General features: G+C 33.4%; 1 protein-coding gene across 1 annotated transcript in view; it reads right to left on the bottom strand.

The window, feature by feature from the left end:
• Nucleotides 1-3,135: 3,135 nt before the first annotated feature.
• LOC143248186 (glycine receptor subunit alpha-4-like) overlaps nucleotides 3,136-21,464 on the bottom strand; it is a 59,072-nt gene continuing 40,743 nt past the window's right edge. The window contains exon 9 of the mRNA XM_076496619.1: nucleotides 3,136-3,271. Coding sequence (XP_076352734.1) covers nucleotides 3,136-3,271 — 136 coding nt within the window. The remainder of the gene's footprint in view (nucleotides 3,272-21,464) is intronic.

The following is a 21,464-nucleotide window of genomic DNA, read 5'->3' as shown; positions in this document are numbered from 1 at the left end:
CACACGGAAAGTAACGATGTTTAAAATCATATAAAGCAACTAGAAGTTGAATAGTAGTAAAGGTTTACACACACGGAAAGTAACGATGTTTAAAATCATATAAAGCAACTAGAAGTTGAATAGTAGTAAAGGTTTACACACACGGAAAGTAACGATGTTTAAAATCATTTAAAGCAACTAGAAGTTGAATAGTAGTAAAGGTTTACACACACGGAAAGTAACGATGTTTAAAATCATATAAAGCAACTAGAAGTTGAATAGTAGTAAAGGTTTACACACACGGAAAGTAACGATGTTTAAAATCATTTAAAGCAACTAGAAGTTGAATAGTAGTAAAGGTTTACACACACGGAAAGTAACGATGTTTAAAATCATATAAAGCAACTAGAAGTTGAATAGTAGTAAAGGTTTACACACACGGAAAGTAACGATGTTTAAATTCAGATACCATTGCAACAGCTTCATTATAAGTCTGGGCAGTTAGTTTGTTCTTATAATTAAACTCAGTCATAATTTGATTGACAACATCAAAAATAGATTGTGCATCTCGATTATAATTGGTATAAAAAACAACAACAAGGAATAGTTCATGTAAGAGCCCTCTTTCATTGACATAGCATATGATTATAGAAAGCTGGGCATGACAAACAATATTCGTGATTTCATCTATCTGCCAAGCAAGAAAAGAATCAGCTTTCACTTCTTTCATATTCATTCAAGTACAGTAAATGTACTGAAGAAATCAGTTCATTTTGCATGGACTTTGAAGTTCCTGTACATACTGTAGAATGGTAAATATGTACAACAATTCATCATAATGAGCAGTAAGTGTCCTGTAGTTATCTTTGTTTAAAGAGTCAATAAAATCATCGTGCCCTCCAAATGACAAGCTAGGAGTATGGTAGTTCTCCTTACGTTTTCATTGTGCTTCGCTGTTTGAAGCCGTGCACCTTTGTCTAAAGCACGGACAGTAGGAACTTGTTCCAGCAGTTTTAGTTTTATTTCAGCACTAACATGTACATTGGCCTTTGTGTGGCATTTACCAGCATGATCCAAGTTTTTCATATCACTGAAACCATATTTTGTCCACATAAACAAATTGCCAGAGGGGGAAAAGAGTATACAAGGCTAGCAAAACATATGGTTATTAACCGAGCCCCCAGTCAACCAATCCACATGATCATACCATTGGTAGTGGAATGAACAGTGCTTGCCAGAATAATTCTGAATATAATTTACATGTGGGCTTTGGCTTACTCTCTTATTTTATTTTTCAAAATATTATAATAAATCAATTAGAACTTTTAACAGCCAATCCATCAGTTTTCTTCCTGTGTGTTGTCAGCCATGGTTGTGTAACTTGTAAGTTTGTTACACGAGCTTCCATTCCAACTCAGACTTAAAATTTATTTTCTTATTCTTCTCTTTACCTTATCCTGTGTATTACTCTGTTACTTCATTTCTTACCCATCACTACTGGAAACTTAAGAAATGAACACGTGCAAAGAACGACAGAACTACGAATGTGTAGGTTCATCTACTTCTAGCTTCAGTTGGAAGCTGATATCCCTGTTGTTAAATGATGCGGCCAATAAATTTGGGTTACTCAATTACATTTTGTAGTCAATACTGTTCAAGGCACAGGCATCGGCTACTTACCAGTTAGTCTAGACCAGAGATGGCAAACTTTTGGAAGCGTTCCCAAATTGAAGATAATCTTTTAAAAAATCAGTCAGTTGCATCTCAGAATTATCCAAGTCAATCCACTACAACATTTCCAAATTCAGTTTGTTTAACGTTACACTGAACTTATGAATTTTTCAGTTTCTTCAAATAACCTGAACTAATTAAGTCTTAAAGAAAGTTGTTTAAAAGTTGAATTAATGATACTTGAAAATTGCATTTGCAAGCTTCGAATGTATGTTTTCTCAGGAATTTCAAGATATGTCTTGTGGTTTTTTAGGCTTGGAAAATAGTTAAAAATGCCATTGTAAACATCAAATTTAAATATTTTCAGTTTCATTTCAAGAGCTTTTATGTTTACAAACATAATATCATGTGTTTTACCAGATCCTTGTAATTTGGTGTTCAAGTCATTTAAATGTGAGGAGAAATATGTATTAAACATCAACCTACAAATCTGTACAATATCAGATAATTCTTGACAAGTAAATTTTTCATTTGTCAAAAACAGACAAATTTCATCCAAACACTCAACGAATCGTTTAAGGAAAGAACCTCTACTTAGCCAATGAATATTATGGTACATAAGTAGCCCTGTGTACACTGGATTCGTCTCTTTCAGTAAATTATGAAATTGGTTTTTTTTCACAGCATGCACAAAATTAAAATTAACTACCTTGGTTACAATTTTTATCACTTTTTCAAAAGCTCCTTAAGGCCAGTTTTTGCACACAAAACCTCCTTGTGTTTAATACAGTGAAAGCCTAGTAGTAGATATTCAACATATTTTGTGCAAACAGATATACAAAACCTGCTTCTTTACCAGTCATGCTAGGTGCACCATCATTTGTCACAGAAACTATTTTGAAAGATCAACCTGCCGATTAGATAATTCGTTTACTACTGCCTTACACATTTCAGCACCTGCGGTGAGTTCAGGTAATGTTACCAAGTTCACCTGTTCTCAAATTTCATCAGCCCTACAAAATCGAGCACTGATGGCTAGCGTAGCTGATGATGTAACATCAGTGCTCTCATTAAGACAAATGGAAAGGAATTTACATGTACCAATATTTTTGCTAGCTGTTCTCTTATGTTTGTTTCCATCTTTAATATTCTATCTTCTACTGTGTTTCTACTCACTGGCAATTCCTTATTATATTGAATAATTTACTTCTTTTTACGACAAACTGTCAAAAAGGAAAGGAACACATTCTAGCCATGATTCTTTGATATACTCCCCATCAGTAAGTGGTTTTTCCATGCTGAGCAATAATATTTGAAATCTCAAAACTATTAGCATTAAAAGTTTCATCAAAACATTTGACTGCACGTTGTTGTTGCTAACTTTTTGAGAAATGTGCTCTTTTTGTTCTTGTTCACTTTTATCACAAAGCCATTTATGAACAGTTTCATAATGCCTCTTTACAGAGGAAGTCCTGCACACCACTGTTACAGAACATGTAAGATACATAATGCTTTATCACCATTTTTGATCATGCCAAATCTTTCAGTCCACGATTCTGCTGCTGCTCCTTCTAGTTGAACGTTTTTATTTCTTTCCTGGTTGAGCTGACATTCCGACAAGCTGAAAAGTGTAAATACACTTTAAAGATATCTCACTAATTAACGTAAATACTATAATTCAACTTACTGTAACATAACAGCAGGTGAAAGTTTATATCATTGATATAAAAATAATCTATAATCATCTAACTGATCAAAGATGTATGCATGCCATGCCAAATAACATAATTTTAACAATATAATTCATATATTTACTGCAAAAAAAAATGCATATTTACTGTTATTATCACTAAGTATCTGATATTCACTTACAAACAACAGAAGAAATGTATAAGCAGAGTGAAGCCAATACCAACAGTTTACCTCTATTTTAACTCAAATACTGATGTGCGTACTGGGTATGTGATGAATTCAGAATGTGTCGTTAATTTGCTGCAGCATTTGGCAATAATGATAATCATTATACATATTTATTTATTATGGGTTAGTGTTAGGGTTTAAAGAATCAAGAGGCAGCACTGCATGTCACATGCCATCACTGGTCCAGACTGTTGAGAGGTACACAGTCAATGGTAGCAGTCGAGTGCCATATTGAAAGAGGAAACAGTCAGCTGATTGCATTAGTGTTATAAACTAAAGTTACACATATTAGTAATAATGATCTTTGTATAGTTACAACTTTTTTCTTGTGTTATTATTGGTTTGTGTTCTGATTGAACATTTCCAAGGAAGTAAAATAACAAAATAGGTTCAAATATTTAATTGTCTAAGCATTTTTATTAGTTAAAACTTGTTAGTTAAAACTGAGATTTATATCTCAGTAGCTACATCATGTGGAAATGCCAGTTCATTCCCTACTTGATAATTCAATAACATAAGTTTGAGAAATTAGGAGCAGTTCTTTTAGTGAAAATCTGGAAGACAAAGAGCAGATATTCGGTTTAAGAAACTTAGGTAATATATTATGTAAAATAAGACTCGTTAAGTGAAACATTTCTGCCACAATTTTACTTGAAACGCAATGAGCTATCCATACTCTAGTCACAGTGGGTTTCAAAACAAACCCAATTTTTAGTGTTAAAAACCTGCACTCAGAGGAGGGGCCTAATTTATTAAAACACTTTTGAACACAATCACTTTCAATTTTACATGTACCCTGGTATCATGTTTCATTCTTAGATTACAGAATATTTCTGAGTGCATTGAACACAATCACTTTCAATTTTACATGTACCCTGGTATCATGTTTCATTCTTAGATTACAGAATATTTCTGAGTGCATTGAACACAATCACTTTCAATTTTACATGTACCCTGGTATCATGTTTCATTCTTAGATTACAGAATATTTCTGAGTGCATTGAACACAATCACTTTCAATTTTACATGTACTCTAGTATCATGTTTCATTCTTAGATTACAGAATATTTCTGAGTGCATTGAACACAATCACTTTCAATTTTACATGTACTCTAGTATCATGTTTCATTCTTATATTACAGAATAGTTTTGAGTACATTCCATGCTTTTAAGTACAAATGGTATCATCATGGTGTTAGACTCGTACTGAGAATACTTAAAAGGGGATTCTAATTTGTGAGATAAAAACCCAACACATATTGTGTGAAGCACAATCATCAAGTTAGAGAATAATCCAACTGTTTCAAGCCAAAAGATTGTCAATGTTTTATAAAAATGTAACTGTGAAGACAATGTTAAGAACTATAAGCAGCTGTGATATAAATATCATATAGTTTACATCACAAAAATTTGGTGATTGACGTTTACTGTTGTAAATGATGAAAAATCCATTAAAATACCTTATTTCAAGGAAATGTTAACGTAGTGACAAGATTATAGCTTTCTGGCATGTAGTAAATCTATCAGTTGTTTTAATCTTTATTTCACTTAGTTTTAAAACCAGTTGTCTTGAGAGTACAGTTGGGTTAACTTTTTGATAGGTCATTTGGTAATGTTTTCATTAATATCCTGTGAGTATTACTTCCAAATGTTCAAGTGTATTGCTGTAATTTGAATCGTATAAATTATTGTCAAAGATAATTTGAAGATGCCCCTGTTCTGTGAGTTGAAACATAATTAAATATTAAACAGTAATTTTTACTTCATAGCTGTTTGCTGCTTTACAAAGTTTTCCAAAAATTCTTTTTTTATCCCTGAATTTAAATCTGTTGGTGTACATACAGTATAGGTATTAGTCACCTAATGTGATGAAAGTTGTGTATATACAGTATAGGTATTAGTCACCTAATGTGATGAAAGTTGTGTACATACAGTATAGGTATTAGTCACCTAATGTGATGAAAGTTGTGTACATACAGTATAGGTATTAGTCACCTAATGTGATGAAAGTTGTGTACATACAATATAGGTATTAGTCACCTAATGTGATGAAAGTTGTGTACATACAATATAGGTATTAGTCACCTAATGTGATGAAAGTTGTGTACATACAGTATAGGTATTAGTCACCTAATGTGATGAAAGTTGTGTACGTACAGTATAGGTATTAGTCACCTAATGTGATGAAAGTTGTGTACATACAGTATAGGTATTAGTCACCTAATGTGATGAAAGTTGTGTACATACAGTATAGGTATTAGTCACCTAATGTGATGAAAGTTGTGTACATACAGTATAGGTATTAGTCACCTAATGTGATGAAAGTTGTGTACATACGGTATAGGTATTAGTCACCTAATGTAATGAAAGTTGTGTACATACAGTATAGGTATTAGTCACCTAATGTGATGAAAGTTGTGTACATACAGTATAGGTATTAGTCACCTAATGTGATGAAAGTTGTGTACACACAGTATAGGTATTAGTCACCTAATGTGATGAAAGTTGTGTACATACAGTATAGGTATTAGTCACCTAATGTAATGAAAGTTGTGTACATACAGTATAGGTATTAGTCACCTAATGTGATGAAAGTTGTGTACATACAGTATAGGTATTAGTCACGTAATGTAATGAAAGTTGTGTACATACAGTATAGGTATTAGTCACCTAATGTGATGAAAGTTGTGTACACACAGTATAGGTATTAGTCACCTAATGTGATGAAAGTTGTGTACACACAGTATAGGTATTAGTCACCTAATGTGATGAAAGTTGTGTACATACAGTATAGGTATTAGTCACCTAATGTAATGAAAGTTGTGTACATACAGTATAGGTATTAGTCACCTAATGTGATGAAAGTTGTGTACATACAGTATAGGTATTAGTCACCTAATGTAATGAAAGTTGTGTACATACAGTATAGGTATTAGTCACCTAATGTGATGAAAGTTGTGTACACACAGTATAGGTATTAGTCACCTAATGTGATGAAAGTTGTGTACACACAGTATAGGTATTAGTCACCTAATGTGATGAAAGTTGTGTACATACAGTATAGGTATTAGTCACCTAATGTGATGAAAGTTGTGTACATACAGTATAGGTATTAGTCACCTAATGTGATGAAAGTTGTGTACATACGGTATAGGTATTAGTCACCTAATGTGATGAAAGTTGTGTACATACAGTATAGGTATTAGTCACCTAATGTAATGAAAGTTGTGTACATACAGTATAGGTATTAGTCACCTAATGTGATGAAAGTTGTGTACATACAGTATAGGTATTAGTCACCTAATGTGATGAAAGTTGTGTACATACAGTATAGGTATTAGTCACCTAATGTGATGAAAGTTGTGTACACACAGTATAGGTATTAGTCACCTAATGTGATGAAAGTTGTGTACACACAGTATAGGTATTAGTCACCTAATGTGATGAAAGTTGTGTACACACAGTATAGGTATTAGTCACCTAATGTGATGAAAGTTGTGTACATACAGTATAGGTATTAGTCACCTAATGTAATGAAAGTTGTGTACATACAGTATAGGTATTAGTCACCTAATGTGATGAAAGTTGTGTACATACAGTATAGGTATTAGTCACGTAATGTAATGAAAGTTGTGTACATACAGTATAGGTATTAGTCACCTAATGTAATGAAAGTTGTGTACACACAGTATAGGTATTAGTCACCTAATGTGATGAAAGTTGTGTACACACAGTATAGGTATTAGTCACCTAATGTGATGAAAGTTGTGTACATACAGTATAGGTATTAGTCACCTAATGTAATGAAAGTTGTGTACATACAGTATAGGTATTAGTCACCTAATGTGATGAAAGTTGTGTACATACAGTATAGGTATTAGTCACCTAATGTAATGAAAGTTGTGTACATACAGTATAGGTATTAGTCACCTAATGTGATGAAAGTTGTGTACACACAGTATAGGTATTAGTCACCTAATGTGATGAAAGTTGTGTACACACAGTATAGGTATTAGTCACCTAATGTGATGAAAGTTGTGTACATACAGTATAGGTATTAGTCACCTAATGTGATGAAAGTTGTGTACATACAGTATAGGTATTAGTCACCTAATGTGATGAAAGTTGTGTACATACGGTATAGGTATTAGTCACCTAATGTGATGAAAGTTGTGTACATACAGTATAGGTATTAGTCACCTAATGTAATGAAAGTTGTGTACATACAGTATAGGTATTAGTCACCTAATGTGATGAAAGTTGTGTACATACAGTATAGGTATTAGTCACCTAATGTGATGAAAGTTGTGTACATACAGTATAGGTATTAGTCACCTAATGTGATGAAAGTTGTGTACACACAGTATAGGTATTAGTCACCTAATGTGATGAAAGTTGTGTACACACAGTATAGGTATTAGTCACCTAATGTAATGAAAGTTGTGTACATACAGTATAGGTATTAGTCACCTAATGTGATGAAAGTTGTGTACATACAGTATAGGTATTAGTCACCTAATGTAATGAAAGTTGTGTACATACAGTATAGGTATTAGTCACCTAATGTGATGAAAGTTGTGTACATACAGTATAGGTATTAGTCACCTAATGTGGTGAAAGTTGTGTACATATAGTATAGGTATTAGTCACCTAATGTGATGAAAGTTGTGTACATACAGTATAGGTATTAGTCACCTAATGTGATGAAAGTTGTGTACATATAGTATAGGTATTAGTCACCTAATGTGATGAAAGTTGTGTACATACAGTATAGGTATTAGTCACCTAATGTGATGAAAGTTGTGTACATACAGTATAGGTATTAGTCACCTAATGTAATGAAAGTTGTGTACACACAGTATAGGTATTAGTCACCTAATGTAATGAAAGTTGTGTACACACAGTATAGGTATTAGTCACTTAACGTGATGAAAGTTGTGTACATACAGTATAGGTATTAGTCACTTAACGTGATGAAAGTTGTGTACACACAGTATAGGTATTAGTCACCTAATGTGATGAAAGTTGTGTACATACAGTATAGGTATTAGTCACCTAATGTGATGAAAGTTGTGTACATACAGTATAGGTATTAGTCACCTAATGTGATGAAAGTTGTGTACATACAGTATAGGTATTAGTCACCTAATGTGATGAAAGTTGTGTACATACAGTATAGGTATTAGTCACCTAATGTGGTGAAAGTTGTGTACATATAGTATAGGTATTAGTCACCTAATGTGATGAAAGTTGTGTACATACAGTATAGGTATTAGTCACCTAATGTGATGAAAGTTGTGTACATATAGTATAGGTATTAGTCACCTAATGTGATGAAAGTTCTTTCGAATTGTCGTGAACATTTACATGGTTGTGTTACAAGTTTAAAAAGTTGTAGGTAAATATTTTTATGAGCTAATTAAATAAAAATGTAAATTTGTAAGATATATTTAAATGTGGTAAAATTTTGAAATGTTAATTGATGGATTTAGCTTTTGAAATTGAAGGAATGTAGTTTTGTAGAATTATTGACTTCATATACAAAAATGTTTTGTTGTAAAAACTAACCCAAATTTTTTTACAGAATCATAATAATATGACCTAGTATTAACTATATTAAGAAATGCAGCAGTACAGGTTTGTATTTGTAGAATGAGAATCGTGTATACTAAAAATGAATAAAAACTATCAACGAGGTAAGAAGCAACTATTTATTAAGTAAGAGCTATTGTTATAACTGAAACAAATGTTGTAAGTCGTTTTTAAAATACAGGTTAATATGAAAGCAATGTTAGATGCATTTCAATAGAAAGAAGTAGGTAAAATATTTAACTAAATGAATATAAATATCCAGACAGATTTAATAAGTGTTATTTGTGTGTGTGTTTTCTTATAGCAAAGCCACATTGGGCTATCTGTTGAGTCCACCGAGAGGAATCAAACCCTTGATTTGAGAATTGTAAATCCATAGACTTACTGCTGTACCAGTGGGAGATTAATAAGTGTTTAAAATGCTGGACATATTTGAAGGTTGAAGAGAGATTAGGGGATTGTTTAAACTTTTAGGAATTATTTCTTTCAACAGTTTTGCAACCCCTAATAAAGAATATTTCAGTACCTTCCTTTTAATTGGAATTAATCACTGCTTTCTGTTAAAAACTTGGCCCAGGAAGTACGGTTTTTCAAAACTGATTTAACGTAGAAAAATGGTAAAAATAGGCAAGCCATTAAACAACCATTTAGCAAGTTTTGCAAAAATTGAAATGATTAAAAATATTATTTATATCAGTAAAGCTTGTATAGTATCTTTCAGTAATGATATACCATCATTTAACTTTTCAGATTTTTGGAGAGACAGTTATTTCTTTTGAACTTCAGTCTCTATTCTTGTGATATAACAAATAATTGTTTATTTATGTACATTAGTTCTAATACATTTTTACTTAAAATTGGTCACATTAATTGTCTGATTAATCTTTACTATTTTATTTTATGTCTTTGAAAGGTGGGATTTAGCCGAGGACTTTCTTTTGGGAATGATGACTTTACGTTGGAAACATTAGATCCATTGTACAACAAAACTTCATAATCAACTCTGAATGTGAATGGAGAAAACTTAAAAAATGATCACTAGTAGTGATACTGAAAGAGCTTCATTACTAAGCTAAAAAAAAGATTAGTCAGGTGTTATGGTTGTACTACAAGAAGAAACCTGTGAAAAAGATGGTTTACAATAGAGTGAGCACTATAGACAAGAACTGAAACCAATCTGAAGTCGGTATTATATATACTTCCATCAATGTTATGACGACTGGTTTGTTTTTTAATGTGTTTTCACCAAATAGTGTACTTCGTGGTTACTACTGTTAATACATTCTTATTTTTTTATAGTATACATACTTGCTTAGTTGGAAGTGTTAAACACATACAAAAGAAGTTAACATAGTTAAAAAATGTCTTTCATGTTTTATTGCAGGAAGAGAGTTTTAACGTGTGTGATGAAACTGTTATTAATACCGTATTATTATTATTATGCACTAATGTTAATTAGACTTATAACATGGATTGTTTTTGGCTTTTTCAAGTATGTGATAGTAAGTGCTAGATGATATACTTAAATATTATTAAGCTGTAACTTTAAAGCTTATACAAGTGGGAAAGTTTTAGCGATTAATTTGATTAACAATTAATATGAATCTTTCTGTTACCTTGACTTTTATTTTTTTTGTGACAAATGTTTTTTTTTTGTCAAACCACTAGCATTGGTTTTGTTTTTCTTTGTTATTTTTAGCATAAGTACTATTTGTAAGTATGACCTAACATTTCAGTTGTTATGGTTTGGATAATTACACTGTTTTCTGGGGTTGAGAGTGATTTCTCAAATTGTTTTTTAGCTTTCTGTAATTTTTACTCATGTCACAAAATGTCTTCTTTCTTTTTAAACTGAAATAACAAGCATTTATTACTGTTAGTTTTTGAATAAATCTGTTTCAGGTACTTATTGTATCAACACTGGGTAATATATCAATGGATTGTGTCAACACTGGGTAATGTATCAATGTATTGTATCAACACTGGGTAACATCTTTATGAAGAAAATCAGTAAGCCAATGAATAGTTAACATTTCTTAAACTGTTGTTGCTCTTTCAATCAATGACTTTATTGTAATACACAAAAAAAATTAATGATTGTCCTCCAGTTTCATTCTTTCCCAACATTTTTTACTGAGCTATCCACTTCAGAGAATTTTTTACCGAACTAGCCACTTCAGAGAATTTTTTACCGATCTATCCACTTCAGAGACTTTTTTACCGAGCTAGCCACTTCAGAGAATGGTTGATTATTGTTAGTGTAACGAATATTTGAAGAAGAAGGATATTTTTAAGGATTGGACGAAAGAGTTTTGCAGATTAATGTCTCAGTCTTGACATTATTGTACCTTTATCATTGGAAAACTGAGCGTGGCTTAAGTTATTAGGAAAAATACAGTGATAATGATAGCAAGCTGTTGTCGAGTTTTTAAATGCCTCTTTGTACGTTAGATGCTAATTAACTTTGTTTGGTAGCATGTTTGTAGAAAAAATACAAATATTTGAAAGTTATTGAATGGACATTGTATCTAGTGAACCTACATTTAGATGATTTTTGAATTAACTTCAAGGTATTTCCATCAGGATCTGTTGTTAACATAAAAACAACTGGGCCTGAACACCTGAAGTAATCCTATGTTCAACAGTCAGAATGCTCACTTTGTTAAATTTCAACTATGCACTACCTGCTAATTGCGTCTTTTAAATAACATGAACATACATAAAAAATATTTTATTTTGGTTGAAAAATGCATAAAAAACAACAACAAATAATCGTATTTTATACTTGGTACGATTGAAGAGTCAGTTATTAAATTGTAGACAGTGTATCACTCTATCCACATTCAATAATTTAAACCATACACATATTCAATATATAATTCTGAAAGTAGCTTTATAATATTACAGTTCAAGGCATTGAGTTTAGATTTATTAAAACTTGCATTTGGGAATTTGCAGTTTTTTAAGTTCATAAATCATTGATTTTGCTATTGTTTGTTGGGAAATTAGAAAGGAAACATTTAGGAGAGAATTATTTTAATATTAACTATAATTGAAATTATCAAATGAAAGTTTTTTATTTTTGAAATAATTTTACTTTTAGCCATTCATTTTATAATTTTTTGTCAAAAGTTTTTAAATTACTGAGATGAAATTACAAAAAAAATGTTTTGAAATAATGTGAAATCATTACTGAAGGAAACAGTTACACATAAATGTTTATATTTTTCTAATTCTATGAAACAGAAAGTCAAAGTGCTTTTCTTGCATCATCTTTGTTAAGACCCATACAGGTTTAGGCATGTTGTACAAAGTATATTTGATAAAGCTACTGAAAGATAAAAAACTGAACTGTGGTTTGTGGCTCGGCATAGCGAGGTGGTTAAGGCATTTGACTTGTAATGTGAGTGTTGCGGGTTTCAATCCTCTGTCACATCAAATATGTTTGCCTTTTCAGCATGTGAGCTTTATAAGTGACAGTCAATCCCACTATTCATTGATAAAAGAGTAGCCCAAGAGTTGGCGGTGGGTGGTGATGACTAGCTGCCTTCCCTCTAGTCTTTTACTACTAAATTAGGGATGGCTAGCGTAGATAGCTCTCTTGTAGCTTTGCAGGAAATTCAAAACAAAACAAATCTAAACTGCAGTTTGTTTAACTAATAAATTAATGTCAGGAGAAAATACTGAGGTTAATAATCAGTTTACGTTTTCTGAATGAACAGTAATAAAACAGTATATGCAATATTTAATATGCATTAAAAGCTCAAAGAGAATTATAAATTTTAAGAATTCATATTATGGGTGAATTTTTGAAGGTATAATAGAAAAAAGTAGGCATACAAAAATTAAATTAATGTGAGCATCTTACGAGACAATAATTTAATAGTTTGTTTTTAAATCTTTTAGAGATTATGCTTTCACATTATTTTTTACAACTATGAATAACTTAAATGTTTTAAAAATATTCTTATTGGTATCTTGTAAATGAGATACAGATTTTTTGTGTGTGTTTTATTTACCATATACACATAAATAAAGTGAAGGATAGAATTATAAGAAAAGTTTAGTGATTTTGATTATGTTAGTACTTCTCTGTGAGAAGTAACAGAGGTTTCACTCTACAAATTATTTTTATTATTGTCCACGTAATTGGTTTTATGTCTACTAACTTGTATAACAATAACCAGTATATAAACACTAGATTGGTTAACTACTGAATACGTGTACTGCACAAGGAGATATGCGATGCTTTGTTAAGACTGTTGTAATGTCTTTATTATTTAAATAATCTGTCAAATTAGTTTAAAGAATGAAAGTAGTTTATTGCATTTTATTTTTTGCTTGGGAAGTTTTCAAGAGTTAAGTTGTTATCCAATCACTGTGAGGTAAAATGTAGCTTTCACCTGATCAGTTAGGAAACTTCTGTATGTTTGTGTTGAAAATTAAAAAAAAAAAATTATTGTTTTATATTCTAGATATATATATGTATACACACTTCATTTACGTTTTTAGAAGTGTATTATCATTTTATATAGCAATTTTTATATGATCCTGCAGACAGTATCATTCTAGTTATAAATTTTATATTTATTAAAACTGTATAACAAATCACCAAACAAACTTTGTTTCTAAACCATGTTTACAGAATTGCATCTTTTGTACCAAATGCTTGAACATTGTGGTTTTATCAAAACTATAAGTAAATGAAGTAACCTCCAGATTATGTTAATTAGCCTTGACACCGTCTGTTAGTGAAAGTGTCGTTTTGTTTTTATGTTGCTTTGGTTTAATTAGTTTAAATTTTTATTTAAAACTTATGTTAGACTGATGCTAGTGAAAGGATATTTAGTTTACAAAGCTGATACTAGATGGCAATGGTGTACATTTTTATATTTGTTTATCTATGGCTCATAATCAAGTAATTACGAGACCTACAAATGTATCCGGAGTGATGTAGAGTATCTAAGTAATTGAATAACATAAATAATAATTTCACAGATATCTCGTGTGATGGATTTGAGCACAGAAACATAAAGCACAAGTTTTTATTTGGAATTAAACAGTCGGCAATGTACACAACTCTCATGTTCGTCTTAATTACATACTGTCGTGTATGGACATAATAATACACGACCGTTAGCAATGAACAAAAAAAAGTTCAGTTTCAACAAACATGTAGAACCTAAAAACAGTCATTACCGATTACAGTCATGTAAAATATACAAAAACTAGAAGGATACCTCGAAATATCACGCTTTTTATTTTTGTCCTCAGACAAACTTAAGTACTCACGTTGTGCGTAACGTTACACAATACAAATAAATTACCTAAGTATGGTGAATCCCGTGTCACCAGTTCAAGCCAACATGTTTATGACACAGATTGGATCACAAGACGTGTGTCCGTTAACGGGCACATTCAAACACTCTGTCTTTCTTAACCTGGGGCCTGGCATGGCCAAGCGCGTAAGGCGTGCGACTCGTAATCCGAGGGTCGCGCTAAACATGCTCGCCCTCCCAGCCGTGGGGGCGTATAATGTGACGGTCAATCCCACTATTCGTTGGTAAAAGAGTAGCCCAAGAGTTGGCGGTGGGTGGTGATGACCAGCTGCCTTCCCTCTAGTCTTACACTGCTAAATTAGGGATGGCTAGTGTAGATAGCCCTCGAGTAGCTTTGTGCGAAATTCCAAAAACAAACAATTCTTAACCTGAAAATGGCCTAGAAAGGTCGAAACGTTGTTCTCTCCTTATCAGTAAAAGTAAAGGATTGAAATGGTTGCAAAATTCAAACGGCAATTTAAAAAAACAACTGAAAAGGTTGCCAAATACAGGTCACTCGTCCGATTGCTTACCCATTTAAATTCTGTTTTATTCTACAGCTAAGCAGTACTAACTGGCTCTGTAAGGATCTAAGATAAAATTAGTTTGGCTTCACAGCCAGATAACTGGCACTATTAAATCAATATGAATGAATAAAAACACACAATCAAATTATTAAAAAATGAGTCATAGTGTGAGTTGTTTTAATGAGTTATTTTGTGATCTCGATTTTGTTTGAAGGTAATTAATAATAGCTTGAAGAGGAAAAATGGGAATTATATATAATATACACAATAAACAAAATATATTGAATTTCTTATTTATGGCTGGCATATTCCAAACAATTATTTTCCTACATGTTGTTTTGACCGCAACGAAGTAAACGCATTTTATTATTTTATTGTAATAATTGACTGAGAACTAAATTTTTGCTAGTTTTGTTTAATGGGCCGAGACTGGTGGCGCAGTATGGCCAGGTGGTTAAGGACTCGACTCGTAATCCGAAGGTCGCAGGTTCGAATCCCCGTCACACCAAATATGCTCGCCCTTTCAGCCGTAGGGACGTTATAATGTGACAGCCAATCCCACTATCCGTTGGTAAAAGAGAAGCCCAAGAGTTGGCGATGGGTGGTGATGAATAGCTGCCTTCCCTCTGGTCTCACACAGCTAGCGCACATAGCCCTCGTCTAGCTTTGCGCGAAATTCAAACCAAACAGAGACTGGCCTATCGACCTACGATGACTCCTTGTTCCTGTTCTTTCGACGCGAAAATGCGCTCCCCAGTTTGGAGCCGTGGATGCGCAATAAGACCGACGACCCAATCCCACTCTCCAATCAGACAAAAGTAGTCCAAGAGTTTTTGGTTGACTAGCTTCCTTCCCTTTATTGTTTGAAATACCTAGAGGGAGTTAGTGCAGACAGTCTTTACACACTTATCATACCAGTTAAAATATCATGACCTGTGGAGTTGTAATTGACGAGTCAATAGTCATGCACATAGGAAATCCGACTTACAACCATGAGCGCGATACTATGCATGCGAGACGAAGTAATTTCCGTTTATTATACATAGACGTATTACAGTTAGATCGCGCAGATAAACGTTTAGTAGGGACGTTCCTACACGAATTATACACACACAAAATATGGCATGTAATGGTAATATCAATAAGTACGTTGTATGATTTCGAACTGGTATGTCATTAACAAAAACCCTGGTGGTAAAGCCATTCGAATCGTAATATGAAGGTCGCGGGTTCCAATCCCTGTCATTTTGCAGCGTAGTTTCTATTTTAAAATGCTCTGCCGTAACGATGTCATATTCAAAGCGCTTCGCTTTTTTCTGCAGTTGTATTATAATTTATTAATAATGGAGGCGAAGGTTTTTCAGCGCTAATTTTAACAGTCTGTGTCGCACAGAAATGTATAATAATTGCGTCCAGCGACTTGACTGGCATGTCTTCATATAGAATAGGTCAGTAGCCGTTTTATTTTCTTGTTGCTTGAACGGAAGTTATGACTGGAATCCTTCTTTTGATGATTCCCTACAATTTTGATCTCGTTTCAGTATTGATCCATCTTGATTATGCTGTGTACTGTTGCCTAAGAAACATGAACAACTTTTGCCGCTGACCTTTGTGTTTATGGAAATACGGCTGTTAAAGGACTCCGCATTTTGGTCACCACACCTGGAGTCAGACCTGTTACTGGTCTTTTTTCTGGATAGTCCTTGTACTGCTAATTGATCCATATTCATTTGATTTCTAAACCTATTGAGTACATATACATCTACGTTTTGAATATTTCAAATCCCCTCTGATCTGAACACATTTTACTTGCTTAACTATATAAATATTCTGAACTGGAAAAGGATGTTACATATCATTCCGAAAAGCGAACATTGTTTGGTAAAGGCCCGGCATGGCCAAGCGTGTTAAGGCGTTCGACTCGTAATCCGAGGGTCGTGGGTTCGAATCTCGGTCGCACCAAATATGCTCGCCCTTTCAGCCGTGGGGACGTTATAATGTAACGATCAATCCCACTATTCGTTGGTAAAAGAGTAGTCCAAGAGTTGGCGGTGTGTAGTGATGACTAGCTGCCTTCCCTCTAGTCCTACACTACTAAATTAGGGACGGCTAGCGCAGATAGCCCTCGTGTAGCTTTACGCGAAATTCAAAACAAATAAATCATACTACTAAAGAAACGCCAAAAAATGTTAACATGTAATTTTGATACATGCTATTCCACCGAGACTTTCTATCGGCGCTGTTATCACGTGACGTGCTGATTTGCATATTCATATAAAATTGTTTTTTTTTCTTCAGAACTACAGTTCAATAAATGCATATTACAGTTCCTCTCTAGCAGAACAAACAGCTATTTTCAGCTTTAAAAGAAAACATATAAACCTGGTTATAACAAAACCTAACAGATTGTTTTTGTTTGTTTATTCTAATTTCGCGCAAAGCTACACGAGGGTTATCTTCGCTATTCATCCCTAATTTAACAGTGTAAGACAAGTTGGAAGGTAGCTAGTGTTCACCACCAACTGCTAACTCTTGAGCTATCTTTCATCAATGAATAGTGGGATTGATTGAAATTTTATAACGCCCCAAAGGTTGAAAGGACAAGTATGTTTGGTGTGACTGGGAATCGAACCCGCTACTCTCAAAGTCGAGCGCTCCTAATCAGGTAGACATGCCGGGCCATTAGAGATTGTTTCATTGTTTGTCTAATTAGATTGTCTAATATTCGGTTGTAGGAAATTATTTTTTATTGTGACAATTTTTGTATTTTTTCTTTAGGTACATTAAAAAGATTGTCTAAGTTTGTTTTTACAAAGCTGATGTCCTTTCAGTTCAAGAATCAAATTTTACGTTACATAACTTTACTCACGATCAGGTTGAAGGGGTCGCTAGGGTCAAAACTTGCACCCTTTCTGACAAGTTTAAAATTATTCTGAAAAACGAATTTTAGATAAAAACTTCTGTTAATATGTTATAAATCACAGAACATTCTTTCTTGAATTTTACCAGGTGGGTAGAGCGCTCGACTTCGGGGGTTTAGTTCAAATTTCCGTCTCACCAAATATGCTGGTTATTTCAGCCGTGGGGGCGTTATCAAGTTTCGATCAATTTTACTATTATTTGGTAGAGGAGTAACCCAAGAGTTGGCGGTGGGTGGTGATGACTAGCAGCCTTCCCTCTAGTCTTACACTGCTAAATTAGGGACAGCTAGCACAGATAGCCCTCGAGTAGCTTTGTGCGAAATTCCAAAAACAAAACAAACAGCTTCTGTGTGCACCAACAAAGAGTCGTTACTATTTCGTATTATACCTTGTCATTAACTCGTGTAATACAAATTACTGTGTGAATTAGTCTGTCCAATGTTTCACGTGGTTCAAAATAACTTGTTTCACATCCACAGTTATGTTAGTTCTCTTTCTAAGAATGTTTTTTTTTTTACTTATTTCTGTCCCTCGTTCTTGGCGAAGTGCCTTTCTCGGTTGTTTATGATATGTTGAAAAATCTTTATTTTAAGAACTGGAGTTAAAACCTTTTTTTTTTTTTTCTATTGGCAGTTTTTAGCTTTCAGAAACGTCACGTGTTTGGGGCCACGACAAAGTTTATTAACCTTGAAAGGTTGACTTGTACGAGAAAAATAATTTTCACAGAGAAATTTGAATGCTTGGAAATCTTAACAGCCATTAAAGTTTATTTGCTATAAATAACAGCGAACAGGATAGCTATTTACACGATGAAACTTTTGAGCCAGGCTATAACTAAATCATTTATACTGTTGTTGTATCTTAGAAAGTTAAGATGAAGGTTCTGTGAATCTCCATGTTTCAGAATTGTATGAGACTTTGGGATCTTTGTTTAATGTTATTTCAATTCAATAGACGTCAGCAAGAAACAGTAGTACTGTAACACTTACTGTAACACTCACTAGTGGACGAGTTTAACATTGATGACCTGTCCAAACTGTTGTATTAATAGTTTAGATAAGCTTCACTGAGTAGTTTGGAAAGCAGTTCCATGTGTACTTATCTGGTTAATAGTTTAGATAAGCTTCACTGAGTAGTTTGGAAAGCAGTTCCATGTGTACTTATCTGGTTAATAGTTTGGATAAGTTTCACTGAGTAGTTTGGAAAGCAGTTCCATGTGTACTTATCTGGTTAATAGTTTAGATAAGTTTCACTGAGTAGTTTGGAAAGCAGGTTCCATGTGTACTTATCTGGTTAATAGTTTGGATAAGCTTCACTGAGTAGTTTGGAAAGCAGGTTCCATGTGTACTTATCTGGTTAATAGTTTGGATAAGCTTCACTGAGTAGTTTGGAAAGCAGGTTCCATGTGTACTTATCTGGTTAATAGTTTGGATAAGCTTCACTGAGTAGTTTGGAAAGCAGGTTCCATGTGTACTTATCTGGTTAATAGTTTGGATAAGCTTCACTGAGTAGTTTGGAAAGCAGGTTCCATGTGTACTTATCTGGTTAATAGTTTGGATAAGTTTCACTGAGTAGTTTGGAAAGCAGGTTCCATGTGTACTTATCTGGATACCGCTGGTATCACTTTCTTCACTTTCAGAAGGGTACGGCGCAATTTGTTCATCATTTTTGGCTTCAGAAGGATCATCATCACAACTTTCAGAGTAGTCTGCAACATTATCATGTTCACTTTCATCGTCGGATGGTTTTGTCTGTAAATGTACAGCTTCATCAAGAGATATCATTTTTGACACGGTTTGAAGATTTTAGCTCCTATATATATAGGATTTGTGGATTCTTCTAGAATATTCTAGAAGCTTCAAGAATATTCTAGATTATTCTAAATACTTCTGTAAAGTTTCTAGAATGTTCTAGAACAGGCGTGGGCAAACTAGGCAATAATGAGGACCGTCTAAAATTATTGTTCGAGTAGAGTTATTATCCTAAATATCCATCTTTTGAAAAGAAGTTGTAAAATTAATATAGTTTTACTATAATTTGCTTTTTTCGGTTGCCCAGGCCTGTTCTTGAATTATTCAGGAAATAAGTAAAGTCATTTTTATGTTTTTTGATCTGGGGCCTATTAGGCCCCAAAATACCCTTAGTGGATGTTTTACAAAAATTTTTTAAATATTATTTCGCAAATGTCTGAAAAGTCAAAATATTATTGCTCCTTAAAATATAAAGGAATAGGGTCAGTTAATGGCAATTTCATTTAAATACCAAATTATTAGCCTAATATTAATAACCTTTCAAGTTGCTCTGGGGCCTATTAGGCCCCACTTTTCGTAGGAGTGTTAATAAAGCAGAGAACAACGTTTCTACCTTCTTAGGTCATCTTCCGATTAAGAAAGATAGAGTTTGCAAGTAACCGCTGCCAGGCACATGTCTTAGAAACAAGAGTATAAACGGGTAGGGGATTTTAAACTACACTGACAAACACAACACCAACAAAATTTATAAAATACAATATAACAACTGTCAAGATTTCTATACTTGAGAAACAAGCAAAAGAATGGAAACTAGATTCAAAGAACAAAAAACAAACAAAAGCAAGACAGTTCGTAGTTCAATAAACGGCTGACCAATCATCTGGAAGATGTAGAGTCATCACCTAAGATTTTCAGTTCCTTCCTATGGATGGTGAAAGTTTTGAATCTAGGAAACACTCTTTATTCTTTCGACAAATGTAATTACGTGAGGCAGGTTTTTCAACATTGATATAAGGATCCTTTTAACTGGAAAATAAGATCCCTTTCTCTGAAGACAAAGAGTGAAAATATATTTCTCACTCAAAAGATTCAGACTTGGTAATGTGAATTATAAAGCCGTGGTTGATAGGTTCTTTGGGCTTTGGCTCGTCTACAGAGATCATTTGTCTGAAGTGTACAGTTTTTATGTATAGGGATATACAGACCCTTCACTCAAAGCGGTTAAGGCGCTTGACTTGCAATCTTTGGGTCGCGGGTTCGAATCTTCGTCCCACCAAACATTCTTGCCAATTCAGTCATTGAGACGTCTCAATGTTTCGGTCAATCCCATTATTTGTTGGTAAAAGAGTCGGTGGTGGGCGGTGATGATTAGCTGTTTTCCTTCTAGTCTTTCACAGCTAAAATTTGGGTATGGCTATTGCAAATAGCCCTTGCGTAACTTTGCCAAAACTTCAACAAACCAAACTATTCAACTTATAAAGTCTTTTAAGCCAGGACTTACAAATATATTATATATAGATTATTCCCATGTAATATGCTGGTTATTCATTTGGGTATATAGGCATAGAGGCCTTACACATAGAACATAGAGCCTTTTACTTAAGAGATACAGCTTTTTCATCATATACGTACAGATGTTGAAAACGAGATATGTGTAGTATACAAGTTCTTCGTCCGTAGTATATGGTTATTCACTCGATGTATGCCACTCATCTACATTTGCAAGTACAATATTCAAGTTGACCTCTATGATGGCCTTCAATATGATAATTTTGACATGACTAT

The sequence above is a fragment of the Tachypleus tridentatus genome, chromosome 4 (assembly GCF_004210375.1).
Source record: "Tachypleus tridentatus isolate NWPU-2018 chromosome 4, ASM421037v1, whole genome shotgun sequence".
Classification (NCBI taxonomy): Eukaryota; Metazoa; Arthropoda; class Merostomata; order Xiphosura; family Limulidae; genus Tachypleus; species Tachypleus tridentatus.
Note: the sequence above shows the minus strand (reverse complement) of the source record. Positions and strands in the feature narration are given on the sequence as shown.